The sequence below is a fragment of the Maniola jurtina genome, chromosome 1 (genome assembly GCF_905333055.1).
Source record: "Maniola jurtina chromosome 1, ilManJurt1.1, whole genome shotgun sequence".
Taxonomy (NCBI): Eukaryota; Metazoa; Arthropoda; class Insecta; order Lepidoptera; family Nymphalidae; genus Maniola; species Maniola jurtina.
Genome location: NC_060029.1, coordinates 15047822 through 15064443, shown reverse-complemented (window position 1 = coordinate 15064443; position 16622 = coordinate 15047822). Strand labels below are relative to the sequence as shown.

The window sequence follows — 16622 nt, the reverse complement described above, 5'->3', positions numbered from 1 at the left end:
AAAGGACTTTCGTCTCTCTTAAAAAAAAAAATACAAAACATTTAAAACTACTCGCTAACTTTAATAATGGTTTGGCTCCACTATCGTATCATACTTGCGTATTCATCGTAATCTAATCGATAGCAAATACTGCCATATGATTGGTTGAATTCGCTGTTTACATTTTTTACAGCCAATCAAGGGGCAGAATTCTCTAACGGTTATGATGAATACGTTTTTTCTGTACAATAGGGGGGTTGATCTACAAGTTCTTTAGCTTCCTCAATCGGTTTATATGAGCCAGATCCTTTTTGGTCATCCGGACGAGATAGCTGCCGTCGTCCATCGCAATCATTCTCATCGTATTCCGTCCCGGTCATCCGTCCATCGCAGACACGAGACAGATGTTGGCGAGGGCCATGGCTGCGTTTTGTCGCACGTGTGCACTGGGCTCTTTGATAAGTGTGAGGAGCCTAGTGCGTGCGCTGCGAGTTATGTCGGGGTCTAGTTCGGTTTCTTCGGGGTATTTCTCTTTTATACGGTATAGCTCTGAGTACAGCACACCTGAGGGGTAACACGGTAGTTATGATTACCAATGGGCAGCTAAAACAGTCATCAATTGTAGTTTGAGATATCATAGAAAAAAATAACAATAAAATGTTTCTGTTTTTTTAATTTTTTTTGAAATGATGCCTGAGGTAATGAATATTTCGCTATTCTGCATGTTGTTAGAATTACAAATGAGATAGTAACGTCACACGACTGAGCGGCATAGCTCTTATTCCGTTTATACTTTATATGCTTCTAAGCGAGTACTTAATAAAATGAGTTATGATTTATTTTGCATTTTGAAAGCTAAATAAATCATTAGAAAACACAAGCACAATCACGCAATTAAAAAAAAGTGTAAAAACTTCTGATAGTTCTATCTTATGTAATGTTTCGGACCAAAACTCAGAGAAACTCGTCCAGATACAACCATCTTTGTCCACGAGGTGCGTTTATACACTTACCTAATAACAACGCCGCATGTGGTTTGATCTCGTCCCTCGCACAGTGCAGGTAGTTAACAGCGCTCTGCAGACACTTGGTTATGCCGCCCGGCATCTCGTCCGCGAGCTGACGGACCAACGCCCAGAGAAACTCGTCCAAATACAACCGGCCTTCGTCCACGAGGTGGGTTTGGACGAAATCGTTCGACTTTTTAATGTTAAACGTTTTGAAAACACGGCGGAGAGTGAATTTGGAGGCCTGGAAATAAAATTATTGACCTTATAACCAAACAAGCTATTTGACACTAACGAAACACAATGCCACATTGATGTATGCAGCATACCACAGCCACATGATACAATAATTTAAAATACAGAGAATTGTTGCTGGATTGTCGTACCATAATACTCCAACTGTAGCTCCATGTTGTCTCAGCATTCAATGACCTTCTCCTACTGCATGTTGCGTATATTATTTTTATTTTTTATTTAGCCTTTTATAGAATGCTTAATTTTGCTAGATTCCAAAATAAATTTTTACATTAATTACATTTTCTCTTTTTATTCCATTTTTTTTACAATATTAAATTTTTGCAAAAAAAATATACTGTGTTTCACTGTGCCCTGTGTATTTCAGTGCCTTTCGCTCTAATTACAGGATTTTAATTTGTAAATAATTAGAAATGAACACTTACCCTCACAACAGCAGAGTTATTATCGCACAAGTGCAATAAAAAGCAAGGCAGGGACGCGACAGCTTGGTCCACCAACGCCTCAGACTTCACCATTCCCACAATTATACCAAACAACCGTATGGAGTTCTCCCTCAACAGCGCACAATCAGTGTTCATGAACGGCCGTATCTTCTGTGAGATCGAGACTAGTTCTCGGTCGAATTCTTTGTCTATTTTATCTGTTTCTGTGAGCAGGCGACTTAGGCCTTGGATGGCTGCTAGAGGTACGTTGTCTATGGCTGACCTGTTGTGAGAATGTTTATATTGGTGTTAACTGAACATCAAACTTAATTTTAACTGAATATGTTATTTGTTAATCATGAATAATATTCCCCTTTCCCCTCCAACTTTGCGTAAAGCTTGTGGTGGTGCTAGAAGTAGGTACGACAATAGTGCATCCGGTGGGGTTTGAACCGCCGACCTTGCAGATTTCAGTCCATTCCTTTAACCGTTGAGCTATTAGAGGGACTTAGATATGCCGACGCACTTCGCTTAACTTGGATTTTTGTATTTAATCCTGTAGAATCTACAGGATTTTTTTCGAATAGGAAAAACTTCAAGATCATGTCACTGACATGCTAATGTTAATAGTATGCAAGTAGGGTATAATGCGCATATGTGCATTCGACAGTATCATTTAATAGTTTTAAGTGCCTTCTAGCCAGTGTTGAGGGTTGCTAGAATTGATAATATAATTACACCCATACTCACGGAGTTTTCTGCGCGTCCACGCCTTGGCTGAGCGCGGCCAACGCAGCCGGTAATGCTTGGGCGCAGTGTTGGTCCCTCAGTTGACCAACATTGGCCGCGCCGCGGAGACAGGCCGCCCTCACGCGTGCATCTGAATCCTTCCAACCCGTGTTCAAGGTTGCTAGAACCGATTCTATGAGAACTGGATTATCGTTGCATCTGTTAGGGTAAAGGAAAAATTAAATTAAAAGTAAATGCGCCCAGACTAGGAAAGTTTGGCGGCTCGCTTCGCTCGTCATCTCTCCGCTTCGCTTCGGTCGTAGGCTCGCTTATCCAGGAACTTTTTCGTGAGCTTCTGGCTTCACACTTTCCAAAAACACTCGAGGGTCTAGGGGAAGGACAGACAATGACTGTGTGGGATTTGGGTAATCAGATTTTGTACTAGAGGTCACATTTGTCCTGATCTCAGGGTTCATCTACTACAACAGTCTTGGACAAGAACGCGGTAAATATTGACGCCAACTGCGACGGAACTTTGTCTACTTACCTATAGTTTAACAAGTCCGCTAATAGGGCAAGCGCCGCGCAACGTTGCGGCGGCAATGCGGAGCGCGCGTATTGGCCCAAGCGCTCCACCAACTTGGCCAACTGTCCCGGACACGAGCGGGATAAAGCCCCGCCCAATATTGGCGCCAACTCCAGAAGAGTGGCCGAACTGTCCCCGTGCTCTATCGTTAGGCACAAGGAACAAGCTTCCTTCACCTGAACCAAGGGGAAATAGCTTCTAGAAAAATATGATCATACTTCTAAACATGTGTCTATAATCGCGGAAGAAAGCCAGGGATTCAAGATCGCCCACAAGATACTTGGACATTACGCATGGTCGACTAGTCACCCGGCGACTCAGTCGACAGCGACTGTTAAGAATCTGTAATTTATAATATGGAAGTCGTCGCGCACGGAGTCGCGGTGACTGCGTGCTGTAGAAACATCAGATTTTCTGTGTAAGTACTAAGTTTAAGTGATGGTGACGTTAATAAACGTTCACAGTGGACAACACCATTCCCTGATTCGAATGGAAAACCATATCATAGAACATTTTTACTATTATTTGGACTTTTTTGATTTGGGCCACTATAGCCCTAACGGATATTATGATTTGGACGGCAGAAATCTCGATCTTTCTCGATCTTATGAATACTTTTGGATAATACTAATAAAAACTTATTTATAGATAGATTTATTTAACTGTTTGGGTTAAGCTAGATTTTAAGGCCTTTTTGTCTTATAGTTTAGGGACAGTTGATTTTCTATGTGTACCTTTCTTTTAGAATAAGATAATAATAAGTACAATTAATATGCAGATGTAATCTATCTATGTTTTGCTCAATAAACAAATTATGTATTAATTTTATTTGTAACTGCCTAATTTTTGACTCACCTTATAGCAGTCGGCCCTCTCCAGGAACATGTTGAAAGTGTTGATGGTGATCTTGGCGGGCGACAGCTTGATGGCTTCTCTGTTGGGGATGAAGCCGAACCGCTCCTGCCCCTTCAATATATGTAGTTACAATTTGATATTAATATTTAAACAATTTAATTCAGTAGGGTTGGTGCAGTGATCGAAAAAACCGCGAGTGAGACTCGCGCACCGAGGGTTCTGTACTCAGGTATTTTTTCCGACATTTTGCAAGATAAATCAAAAACTACTCCGCATAATAATAAATAAAAATCTGTTTTAGGATGTACAGGTAAAGCCCTTTCATATGATACCCCACTCGGTATAGTTATCTTACTATGAAAATTGAAGATACTAATTTATTTGTTCATAAACACATTTTTTTCTGTGATATAACCAAAAATCACTGTTTCGGATTCTTTTTTTGTGCTGTGAGACCTACCTACTTGCCAAATTACAGACAGACAGACAGACAACAAAGAGATCCTATAAGGGTCCCGTTTTTCCTTTTGAGGTATGGAAACCTAAAAATAGTCCAATCTGAAGAAAGAAGGAAGTCTTAATTACCTATTACACCTTTTTTAAAATAAAAATAGCGAGTAAACGAGCAGGCGGGTCACCTAATGTTAAATGATTACCGCCGCCCATGAACATTTGCAGTACTAGAGGAACCTTCAATGCGTCGCCGGCCTTTCAGGAATTTGTTGGTCCGCCCCTTGAGTAACCCCATGTTGCCCCATGTAACCTTTGCCGGTAAATCAGTGAATGTCTCATACCTTGTTTGCCGGCACGGCATACGCCGGCGGCGAGGCGTCTATGTAGCACGCCACTGAAGTGTAAAGCACCGCGAACAGCAAAGCGAACTTGGCTAGACAGATTGGTCGCATCGTTTCCTCTTGCAGCATTTCCCCTAAAGCACTGATTAGCTGGAACAAACGATGTAGTCTGTAAGATACGAGATCTTAGTAGACCCCTCTTTGAACAGTGTGTGTTAAAATATCGGTCTGAGACAAGGCCGCTTACTATGGGCCTTATAACAAAGTTCAGTCACTCATCGGGCGATGGAGGGCTATGTAGGAGAAAGAGATACGTACGAGAAACAGGATAACCGACTTGGCAATGGCAATGACAGAAGTGGCAATGGGCAGGGCACATAATTCGAAAAACTGATAGACGTTGTAGTACCAAGGTGCTAGAATGGCGGGAAACCCCCCCCCCCAACTAAGTGGATAAAGTGGATAGGCGACACCAAACTAATCGCAGAGAGCTGGTGGATTCAGGCGGCGCAAAACTGTAGCGTATTTATGTCTCTATAAGAGAACTATGTCCAGCAGTGGACTTCGCGATGATGATGACGCTTCAAGCTGGGACTACATCCTAGCTTGAAACTGCCTGTATATTATGATCTTAGTGGTAGGTAGGTACAACGCCTGATAGCTTAATGGTGAACAAATTAATCCATAAGTAGAGGATAGTTTTGCTGATTTCAAGGACCTTATTTGAACTATAGAATTTGAAGATCAGTGTTACTTACAGTTAAAGGTTGCAACGCGGCGATGTGATTCTCCGTGATATGGTAGGGGTCTTCGTACAGCTCGACGGATGTCATCAGTCGAAGGAAGTTATCCACGATGACCGAAGACAGACTCTCGTCGCGAGCTAGGTACCGCCAACAGGCTATTACGCATCTGCAATAATGCATTTTAACTTCTTTACCAGCTTTAAAAAACTATAACATGTATGTATCATAAAAAAACTCTCAGCTTTTGCTGACTTAGACCATCAGAATTCCAAAATTTCCACCAGTAGTGCCTTAAAAAAATTGCAGAAATGGATAAGAATTTTTCTGACATTTTTAAGGTAGTGAAAATGATGTCCATCTTCAAATCCAAGATGACCGAACTTAGGTATGGTTCATATTAATGCATAGTTATTTTTGAACCAGTGGTAGATGCTCTTATAGTTCAAAAGTACTTGTTAAAGTTAATTTGAACAAAAATATTTCTATTCTATACCTATTTTAAAATCTTCAAAAATAATGTATCATACGGTGTATGTACCCCTACTAAAGCTAGTCAGAAAATTGAATTCAACTTTTAAGTATTAGTTTCGCGGTTTTTACTACATTTGAATTTCTGTTCTGGTGAAATCCCAGTTTCGATCACCCCGTCCAGAAAAAATTATAAAAATAAGCAAAGTGTTGGCGCATTTAATACTTACGGTCTCAAAGGAATCCTTTGTGCCAACAGAACAGCTGTCACAGCATTGGAATGATGCCTTGTCAAAGAAGTTAAAGGCCTCATTAACCGCATACGGGCTTCATCGCTAACGTCGTCCATCGTCAACAATAATACTTCCACAATCCTTTCTATACTCTGAAACAGATCTTGGCCTTTCTTCACTATAAAAGCATCTAATACAGAACTGATCCCAACACTTCTAAACTCCTGATTGTCATATCCTTGAAGCAAACTTTCGATAAACTGCATCGTGTGCAAATGGGGTATTTTCTGCGATATAGTATCGCACAACTTCGTACAATAATCACTTATCATATTCAAATCATTCGTCAATATGTTATTCTGTAAATGAGACAGACTTGCCATACATTCATCATCAGGCTCAATTGTATGCCCCTCATATAGATCTTGTATTTGAATTATCAGTTTGACACAATCGACAGTACTTAATCTTACAGGGAAGTTTGAATCGGCAACTCCGGGAACTAGAAGTCCAAGCAGATATCCCATTTGACCAAATTTGCTCGGCGTTTCGTAATTCAATTTAACATTTTTAATGTACGCGTCGAATACAACTTGCAGGATCAACATGGCTGCTGTCCGAATCTCGTCATTCTCATGGCGGATCCATTCCATCATTAAAGTAACTATATCATCTATAGTACTTAAGCAAGTCGATTGGATAATCAACTCCCTAATTAGTTCGTGCAAAAGCGATAAAGAATCATTAAGTGTTTTCGCGAGTAAATCATTTTTATCGCCATTTCCCTCGATTTCGTACTTTCTTTTGAAAGACGATAGTTCTCCAAATATACTGTTGAACAGAACTCTCAGTATTGTATTTCTTTCTTCGGGTAATATCCCTTTTTGTAGCTTTGTTAACGCTTTCGAAGCTTTAACTATGATAGGGTACAGTTCTACGTTACGTTTGTCAAGATTATTGTTGTATATCTGTTCCAAAACACCATTTAGCAGCTGCCACCGGTTTCTTAAGGTCACATTATGATGCGAAGCGGGGTATAACGCTTTGGCTATCTCGTAAAGTGTTGTTACACTAGCCTTACACAAATCAAAGGGTGGATTTGATTTTAGTATTTCAAAAAGTATTGCTGTAACATTTTCGCCCAATCTAGCAAGTACAAGTACATCTAAGCATTCACATGCTACTTTCCCGTAACAGGTTATAACTGCGTATTTAACAACTCCCAATTCAGTTTCGCTTTTTGACGATCTAGATGATAAAAAGTTAAGTAATTTATTTCCGCGTTTTCCTTCATTTTCTTTATACGTTGCATCAATTTCGTTGAGGACAAATTCGCCGTGTTCTCTAGATGCAATACCTACCGCTTTACTAACATAGTCGACGCTTTCCATTGGAATAGATTTGAGAGCGAATAATATTATCTTGAGAACAGATTCAACAATTGCAGCATTAGACATATGGCATGACAGAATAGCTAAATACTGCAGAGATACTCCTTTTATCATGGGCGATTGCTTCTTGGACATAACTTGTTGAGATATCAAAGTGGCTATTGTTTCAACCCATTTGTTGCTGTTAACTTGTTCCACAGCAGACACTAAAAGATCCAAAAGCATTCCGTGCCATTGCTCTTTGGATTCACTCTTTTCCACAAACTTCAACAATCTCTGGATTTCTATTGTCCAAGAATTCTTTAAATTCTTGTGCACGTCACCAGAGAATTCTTCCAAGAATACGAGCAGATTTTTGTTGGTTTCAGTCTGGTCGGGATCGACGATATGCGTTATGCATCGTACGAAAACTAAGTCGGGAGAGCATTGCAAGTCGCTCGCCTTATCTGACTGTTCATCTGCAATAACATCTGAATTATTTTGCAGTAAAGAAGTCAGACAGTGACACACAGTTGACATGGATTTAGAAAAATCATCCACAGTTAGAGCAGTCAGCAACAAATTCCGTAACTGAGTCCGCACACTTGTGACTGTATTGCACATAAGAATGAGTGAACTTCTACAAGTATCGTGCAACTCCACAATTTCAATTTTCGACACATTCGGTGGACCCTCATAGCTACAATGTTTTATTATAAATTCCACCATCGCAAAATCTTCAGGAGCCATTATACAGTTTCTATAAACAAGACCAACAATTGCTTTAACAAGCAATTTCTTCATCTTGACACCCTGTTCCATGGTCGTCATTACTTTTAAAATAGTTACGAATTTTGGCGCAAAATTTTCAATAAAAGTTTGAGATGATGTGGTCAAATGGGTTAAAATTATCACAGCTTTCATTCTTTCTTTCTCTTGGTTGTTCTTGCAATGGTGCAGCAAATTCTCGACTGTTTGATCTGGAAACTGGCCTGCCATGTGATCGAAACAACGCAGAACCTCGAAATGGTTTTTGACAGTGTGAGGTTGGTCATAATCTGGTTCTAAAAGAACTAAATTGAACATTACACTATTGATAGCGTTTATTACGCTATCATTTAGTGTGAGTTTTGGATTTAAAGGAGATGGTGACAATAGGTAGGATATGCACTGACTAATGTAGTAAAAATTAATAACTGGTTTGCGATACAGGGACAGTAAAGACAGTACGAACTTATTTACTGTCTCATTGAATTGTCTTTCTGGTATAAGTCGGGTAATAGGGCCTAACGCTTCGAGTACTGATTCTGATACTTTAGGCTCATGTGAGGGCAGCCATTGGTTGTATAACACGTCGAAGACTATTGAAAACTCAGTTACAAAATTTTCCTTTATCGATGTTATGTTTTCATTTTCAACATTGTCGCCTATTTGTTCTGATACAGCGACTGCAAAATGTCCAAACGCTGTAAACAGAAAAATTAAATTCTTTAGCTGCTTTATTTCATTGTAAAGATTGAAGAATCACATATTTTTTTATACAACTTTAAACTAAATTCTTATCTTGAAAGAAAAACTATTTTATTCACTTTGAATAGGACGGCATTATTTTCACACAGTATAAAATTATTTGTCTTTAAGTAAAAGGGCAAGGGACATTAAAAAAGTGAACCTGAAATTTTTGATAAGAAAAATTGTAGTAAGCTCTTTGGAAAAAATATAGAAAGAAAAATAGGAACACACCATAAGCAAATGCTTGTTTGACTCCATCTGGTTTGACAAGTGGCAGCAAGGGTAGCATTTTGCACAGGATTTCCTTGACATGTGGCACAACCCCGTGTGTGTTAACCGCAGCGAGCGTGCCCAGCGTGTGCGCGATAGTGTAGTGCGGCAAAGACGCGGGGGACATTTGAGTGATCAGCGCGCGGAGTACCTGTACAACACCACAGTCTAAATAAACTTCGTTGTGTACAGTGTGTATGTGACAAGAGCCAGCATGGCAATACTAAGCAAAAGATCTTCTTGGCTAATCTGTGTAAAGCCAGGCGAGAAAAAAAAAGGATATTCTTGACTTGTGTCTAGCGTAAATGCGATAATGTAATGAGACAGTTTGTAAACTTGCTGTGTGTATCTGACATGACCTGTGACAGCAATCAAAAATATAAATTATTATTTATAGAGAGAACTTGCATATTTATTATATTGTCAAGTTCCTCAATTAATTTAAATTTTCAAGTTCATGTGATTTCTTGGAAAATGTTGTCAAACAAGTTTCGAAGTTAGAATTTTTCATTTTGAGCGTTCATACATAGTTTTTGGCATGGTCTACTACCTATGGAGGCCAGTAAAAGCTTTTTTTTATTAATATTAACAACTAAGTATATTTTGAAATTCTAATAACTGCTGCTCTTATACTTAATGTGATATTACAATGAATGTAAATATTTTTGAATTCTAATTTTACAAATATTTACTTTTAATCATATCCTAATACATAATATTGTGTAATGGTATTCAGTTGCAAAGGGCTGATATTTTTTATTATCATCCAACATATTTATAACTCCATATTTAAATGAAGCCAAAAGCAAAGAATGCTAAAAATGTAAACAAAATGGTGACAGTTTCTGAATCTTTTGCTTTTAGGTTCAGTTTTGGAGCTCCATAAAGGTGCATTCACACATGCCGCCAGGTTTGGCATGTGTGGTTATCCAGCGGCATGTATGGTTGCACCATAACATCTTTCATAGCTACTTACTACATCCAAGTACTCATGGCTGATAGCCACAAGCACTGCTGATGCACCCATCTGTACCATGGGCTCATATGATGGGTTCTCTGTCATAGCACGCAGCATTGCATTCACCAGCTCCGCAGCTACTTTCTGGTCTAACTTTTTCACTTGATTCACACATGTCTGCTCTAGGACTCTGCAACAGAAAAGTTTCATTGTAATAAAAAATGTCTTCTGTTGTAAAATTACATTTTTTTTATGACTATCTTATGAGCTGAAGGCATAGCTATTAAAAGCGTGCTTCTGAAAAAGCATACTATGCAATTAAATATTATGTTTTACAGTTACAATTTAAGGATAAAAAAAAGCTTGACTCCACTGCAATAGTGTAAATCAAATTTTATTATCACTAACATCTGATAATAACTGTAAAAGCTAAGAGTCAAAATCTCGACCTCTTAGTCAAGCTGTATGAGGATGGGTCTGAGAACCCACCAAATTATAATCCCAGGAGAGCTCCTACCAAAATCATCAAAATTGGTTAAGCGAACGGGCCATAAATAGGTAACAGACAGACACTTCTTCATCTGTAATATTTAGAGCAGAAATTAATATGGAACTGTATACACACTGAGTCATACACTAAACCTTTCAAGGTCGAAGTGCAATAAACTGTGGACACATGATACTAGAAATATTTACATAAAATTAGGCTAACAGACATATGGCTTCTGTTATGCTAAATACAAGACCAGCTCATCTATATTGGATGGTGGGCCGACACTGGCTAAACAGTCACCTACTTACATAAAAAATGTAAGTAATTCACAAAGAAAATTCAATATTGACATAGGTGTTTAATGATTTACTTAATTAATCCTAGGTAAAAGAAATATGCTAATAGCTCAGCGAGTTGTGAAGCTAAAGTGGCAATGGGCAGGGCACAGTTCAAAAACCTGTACAGGTTTTTGAATGTTTGCATCATCATTCCTCATACGCATGGCTAAGGTTTGGAATACTCTTCCGCAATCTGTTTCCTACCAATTACAATCCGGGAATCTTTAAAACAAGAGTACTAGGCACTTTCTAGGTAAACGCGTCCTATCTTAGACCACATCATCACTTTCCATCAGGTGTGATTGTGGTCAAGCGCTTGCCTATAGTGAATTAAAAAAAAAACAGGTTGTGGTCCCAACATGCTGGAATAGCGACCATGCACCAGAAAGCGCAGTTTTGGAAGGCCGCCCACCCGAGCGGGCCGACAACATCAAGCAAGTCGCAAAGAGCCACGAGACCTTGGCGTGTGGAAGTCTTCACAAGAGACCAATGTTCAGCAGTGGATGTCTATTGGTTGATGATGATGATGAAAAGAAATACGTACTTCACAATATTGCCCAGCTGTGTCACGTTAGACTTGACCGTGTTCCGGTAGAACTCGCAGAATATTTCAATCACTTCATTTGGATGTACATTGGCTATCTTCGTCAGGGATTTAATTACAACGTTGTTCACAGTGTTATCGCTATCACCTATAGCGTTTATTAACACTGTCACAGTATCTGCGAAACAATGTATTATAAATAAATTATAATTCAAACACTCTCGTCCAGGGTAAATAATATGATGTAAAAAGTTGTAATTTAACCACCTTTCAAACAGTCCGCTTTTGCCGAAGACATTTTCTCAGCTACATAGAAGTTGATTGGAGAAATTACAATATTATTCTACAAAATATTTATACGTTTTTATCTACTACCAGAAAAACTTTGCACAAACAATAATTTAGTAACAACGACGAAAACGAAACTCATCAACTTCAAAGAGAATAATATACATAGGTGTATGAACTAAGAACTCATGAGTGTCAACGTTTGGTCAACGTCAAGTGTGATATTTTTCAGTTCTGTCAAAATAAAAATGACATAAGACAGTATTCCCCATTCCCACTGATAATGTTGACAGATGACAGTTAATTTTGATTTGGTTTATAATTGTTTTGTCCCTTTCGGGTATTCGTGGCGGGCATGATTGATTTGTATAGTAATTAGATAAGGCTAGCTTTAAGTTTTATTGTAATATTTTAATAAACAAAACTTCGTGTCTGACAAGTCTTTTTTTTTTTTCTTTAAATCTGGCTTTACTCTGATTAGCCAATGTCAAGTTTGGGATATTTTCAAGTTATTGAATTTATACAAGTATGGACTCCGTCTGCGCTGGCGCCCGCCGATATACGCGCGGCGCCCCTTTGGAGCGCTTCCCAGTCAGTTCCACCACCAAAAAACACCAACTAACACAAAAACCAGCCACTCTTAACAAAAAAAACACTCCAAACAAGCATAGCACGCGCGCCAGCAAACGCCATCACAGACGAAGTCCACGAATCTCTGACAAGTCTATCTTGATTATATTTTGTCTGAGGACCCTAGTCTTAGATTGTCTATGGTGTTGTGTCGGATACTCGTACCAGCATTTTAGTTTTTAACCGATTTTAAAAAAGGTGTGCTGGTGGCAAAGTTCTTTAATAAAAATAATAATACTGATTAATGATTAGATAAAGCTGGTTTTAAGTTTTATTGTAATATTTTCAATTTTAAATGAGTATAGATAAAAATTTATGCTATTGTACTTTTTGATACCTGCGACTTCGGCCTTATGGATTGAGATTTTTAAAAAATCCAGCAGGAATCCCGCAATAATAGCCTAAGTCCGTCTCCGGGATGTAAGCTATCCGTTTCCTCAGTACCAAATTTTGTTATATTGGACCGTAAAAAGGTAACAGATAGTTATATTTTCACATTTTAATGTTAGTTAACTAGTAAGTATAGATTATTCATTTTATATATTTTTAATATTCCTTTTTGCATAATTTATTTTGTGTAAACAGGTCACTTTCTGTTCTCACTTCTCATCCACACTCCACTCCAGTCCACTTCGGACCCAAGACCCAGGCGGAGTTTCCACCTGGGTCAAACCGCGGTCCGCATTGTGCGTGCAGAATTGTGAGTGTGAATCCAGTCACATAATTATGCTCAATGCTTATCGCCCCTCAATCGTTTTTAGTCTATGCTTTTGAGTAGGCAAATCGAATGTTTCCATGTTCCGTCTCAATTTTATAAAATTCGATTTCATGGAAATCGCGAATAAATAAAGTAGGCGTGAAGGTCCCTCGATCATCTAGATTTGTCATTAAAAGCGAAAATCTCGGTCTACTCTGTAACAATTCAGTCAGACTAGTCATTATAGAGAAAAGTTTCGTCTCGGATTCACGTAGAAGACTTTCACCGGATACATCAATAATTAGATTATACGATTCAGATTTCAGATTGTTCCGCATATCAGTGAAATAAATGTTACAATGTCCCCGTGCGTATGGTCAGTAACTGATATAACTCTGTGAAGTACTGTGTGGTTCGTTTAAGTGACAAAGCAAAAGCGTCGGCAGCTCCCACTCGTCACTATTATCCCATCCGTGATTACGTTGCGCCGGGAACAGGGCACTCTAGTTAGTCGCCGCGGGGACTCCAAAGCGGTAAATACGGAGTCGCAAATCCTGCACCGCATCATTTATCGCCAAGATTTCGGTAAGTCCATTTCAAAGCTCGGTTTTCGTGAAAAGTCATTTCACACAGATCGGAAATTCGGGCGTTTCTCGCTCTGACATTGAAGATCGCCCGATCAGCTGCCGTACAGTCTTAAAATAGCTATAAAATTCCGAGCCCCTTCTGGCAGCGAGGGGCAATCAGCTGATCGGAACAATGTTTTAATTATATCCAATTAGATAATTACTTAGTTGAATAGCGACGCTCATCCGCCGCGATCAAATCGGAGGATTATGCCGACTGAGGCAACTGATAACGTATCAGCGTGATAGTGTCGTTTGTAAAATAATTTGCAGTCTTGACACAGTTCTAGTCACATAGCCACTGTTTGTTCCTTTCAGATTTGAAAATGGTGCAGCAGGATTTGACTTAGGTGCGTGGGACGGTGGTACATGATCTGACGGTGATGGGCTTAGTGCTGGTGTGAGTGACAGGCAGACAGTGCCAGTGCAGTGTAGTGTAGTGTCTAGTCAAGTGTAGTCGAGTGTCCGTGGAGCAGGGATGCCCTCCGTGATGTTGTCCGCAGTGCTGGAAGAGGAGCCCGACCTGTACGAGGCTTTTCCTCCACATGTTGACCCCTCCGGAATCACCATCCTAACTGACAGCCCACCAGGTAAACACTTCAATATTTTTTATGTCCTTCCTTCCTTATTTCATTCATAATTCATGTTTCCCCTAAGGTAAGTAAGTATGTTAAAAAACAAAGAACTCTTAAAATATCTTTGGAAATTGTAACTATCCTCATTAAATCCTGTTTCCGATGAAAACTAAAAATTCTACATATTTGGAGTAGTTTTCAGATTTTTTTTCCTATTTACTTTTTTTTCTTGTTTATTTATTATTGTATCCAATGTTTCTATTTCATGAGGAAATTAGATTAAGGATCTCAAAAGCACATAGTTATTGAAACATTAAAGTTCTTGCATTTATGGTTTTTAAATAAAGAGCTTCCAACATTCACCAAACCATAATACAGTGGGAATTATAATCTCTTTAACTTGAAACCGTTAACTTGAAGTTCAAGTCTAAGACAAAGTAATTGATTATTCCCTTCCCTTAGTTTAGATAAACTACAAAAACTATCACACTCTATATCAAAGAAGCAATAACCAATTCCAAGAAATCATTTTTAGATGTTTCATAGATTAAGCCTCTATAAGTCAAAATTTAATACTTAATAACTCCTTATCTCTAAGTCTTCAATAAGACAAAGATTTGGTAACTCAAAATTTGTAACCTTTTCCTTCAAGTTCGAGTTAAAGAGGCTTCACTGTATGGGCTGTTATTAATAATTATAGGTCATAAATTCAGTTTACATTCAAATTACTCACCATTCTATTATCTTAATTCTGTTTAAAGTACCTAACAGACAAAGATATCTTATCATTGAGATTTGCTATAAAAAATATATTAGATTTCTTCTATGATACTCTAACTGCTTATCATATCACCAATCACTTCCCAGTAGCATATGACACAATATCTAAAATATTTGCATATCTTTCTAATATTTTATGTCTTTGAACATTTTTATTCTCATGACCTTTTTAAACATTTGACTCCTTATACATACTAATTACTTTAAAAAAAATTATATAAATGTATACCTATTAAATTCTATACTATCTATATTAATACTAACTACTTTTCACAAATCACAACCCATGTGTTCAGCCTAATTTGATGTTTGATACAGAAATACATATAAATTGTATTCCAGAGATGGACATTATAGGCCACTTTTTCTTAGAAATTCAAAGATTTCCCTTAGGATTTTTATGAACCTACGTCCACACAAATAAATTTGTTTGTTATCTAGTTTTCTATAATATAATATGGCAAATACATGGTATATATGGCACAGAATCAGAAGCAGAGTCCTCTCAAAATAATTTTGTGAAATAGCAATTAAAATGTATGTAATTGATGTTGATCTCAGAAAACATTCAATCTACAATTCTATCACACTAATATTATAAAGGGAAAAGTTGTGTGTATGTATGCATGTGTATGTATGTGTGTGTGTGTGTATGTTTGTTACTCCTTCATGCAAAAACTATTGAATGGATCGGGCTGAAAATTGGAATGAAGATAGATTATACGCTGGATTACCACACAGGCTATTTTTTATTCCGGAAAATCAAAGAGTTCCCACGGGATTTTTAAAAAACCTACATCCACGCGAACGAAGTCGCGGGCATCAGCTAGTAAAATATAAATTTTCATTTGTTTTTCAAACTGACTTCATTAAAAATAGGCAGTGATGTTTTTTACACTTCTCTGTTAATTTACAAAACATGAATACAATTGTTATTGCCAAAGACTTAATTTAAAATACAAAGTTTATGTGTATGACTACATATTGTGTATTTGTTCTGTTATTACTTGTTCAAATAACACTGGATTTTTATATGACTATCGTTAAAGTGTCAAAAGCAGGATTTTAAAAGCCAATGATTGCATTAAGATGTTCTTGAAATAACAATATTATTTTCCGGTTGGAAAAATTTGAGAAACAATACCTAGATAGTTAAATAGGGTCTATAGAATATATCTTCATTCAATAAAGGGTAGGATGCTAACATTAACAACCCCCCGTGGCTCAGTGAGATAACTAGGTAATACGTGGGAGGTCCCTGGTTTGATTTCCGACTGGCCTTCAGGAGTTTATAATTTCTAAATAACTAAACTCTAGGGCTAAACTGGTGGGACACTTCGACCGTGGTAAGTTACCATCTAAACCATGCTGCCAAAGAGGTTGGTGCAATGAGGCATAAAACCGATTAGGAGCATATGTTTAATATTACCATATCCCTTCCAACTTGATCAGTTCAGATCGCAA

The 16622-nt window shown here is 38.1% G+C and overlaps 2 protein-coding genes across 10 annotated transcripts in view; one reads left to right on the top strand and one right to left on the bottom strand.

The window, feature by feature from the left end:
• Positions 1-7: 7 nt before the first annotated feature.
• On the bottom strand, positions 8-12056 carry LOC123869334 (maestro heat-like repeat-containing protein family member 1). Its single transcript, XM_045912205.1, has 13 exons — positions 11830-12056; positions 11563-11740; positions 10206-10377; positions 9191-9380; positions 6075-8913; positions 5389-5542; positions 4631-4780; positions 3837-3947; positions 2943-3157; positions 2417-2614; positions 1667-1949; positions 993-1230; positions 8-543 (listed from the first exon to the last, which is right to left on the bottom strand). Exons 1-13 carry the CDS (start codon positions 11858-11860, stop codon positions 356-358), a joined length of 4947 nt encoding a protein of 1648 aa, XP_045768161.1. The 5' UTR covers positions 11861-12056; the 3' UTR covers positions 8-355.
• Positions 12057-13205: 1149 nt separating this feature from the next.
• LOC123867647 (GTPase-activating protein skywalker) overlaps positions 13206-16622 on the top strand; it is a 116022-nt gene continuing 112605 nt past the window's right edge. For 2 of the 9 annotated variants that reach the window (XR_006796471.1, XM_045909804.1), the window contains exons 1-2: positions 13217-13762; positions 14122-14393. Coding sequence is in view for 8 of the 9 variants with exons in the window: in XM_045909804.1 (XP_045765760.1) it covers positions 14282-14393 (112 nt within the window). In the remaining variant the exon portion in view is untranslated. Of the gene's footprint in view, positions 13763-13965; positions 14038-14121; positions 14394-16622 lie in introns of those variants that run through there. The other 7 variants (XM_045909848.1, XM_045909822.1, XM_045909830.1 and 4 more) reach the window with 6 other exon arrangements.

Coding starts and splice junctions, on each gene's coding strand:
- LOC123869334 (XM_045912205.1), bottom strand. CDS start 11,860: ATGTCTTCGGCAAAAGCGGACTGTTTGAAAG. Junction 9,381..10,205: donor GCCATGAGTACTTGGATGTA/GTAAGTAGCTAT, acceptor GGTGTTGTACAG/GTACTCCGCGCGCTGATCAC. Junction 5,543..6,074: donor CAAAGGATTCCTTTGAGACC/GTAAGTATTAAA, acceptor GCATTATTGCAG/ATGCGTAATAGCCTGTTGGC.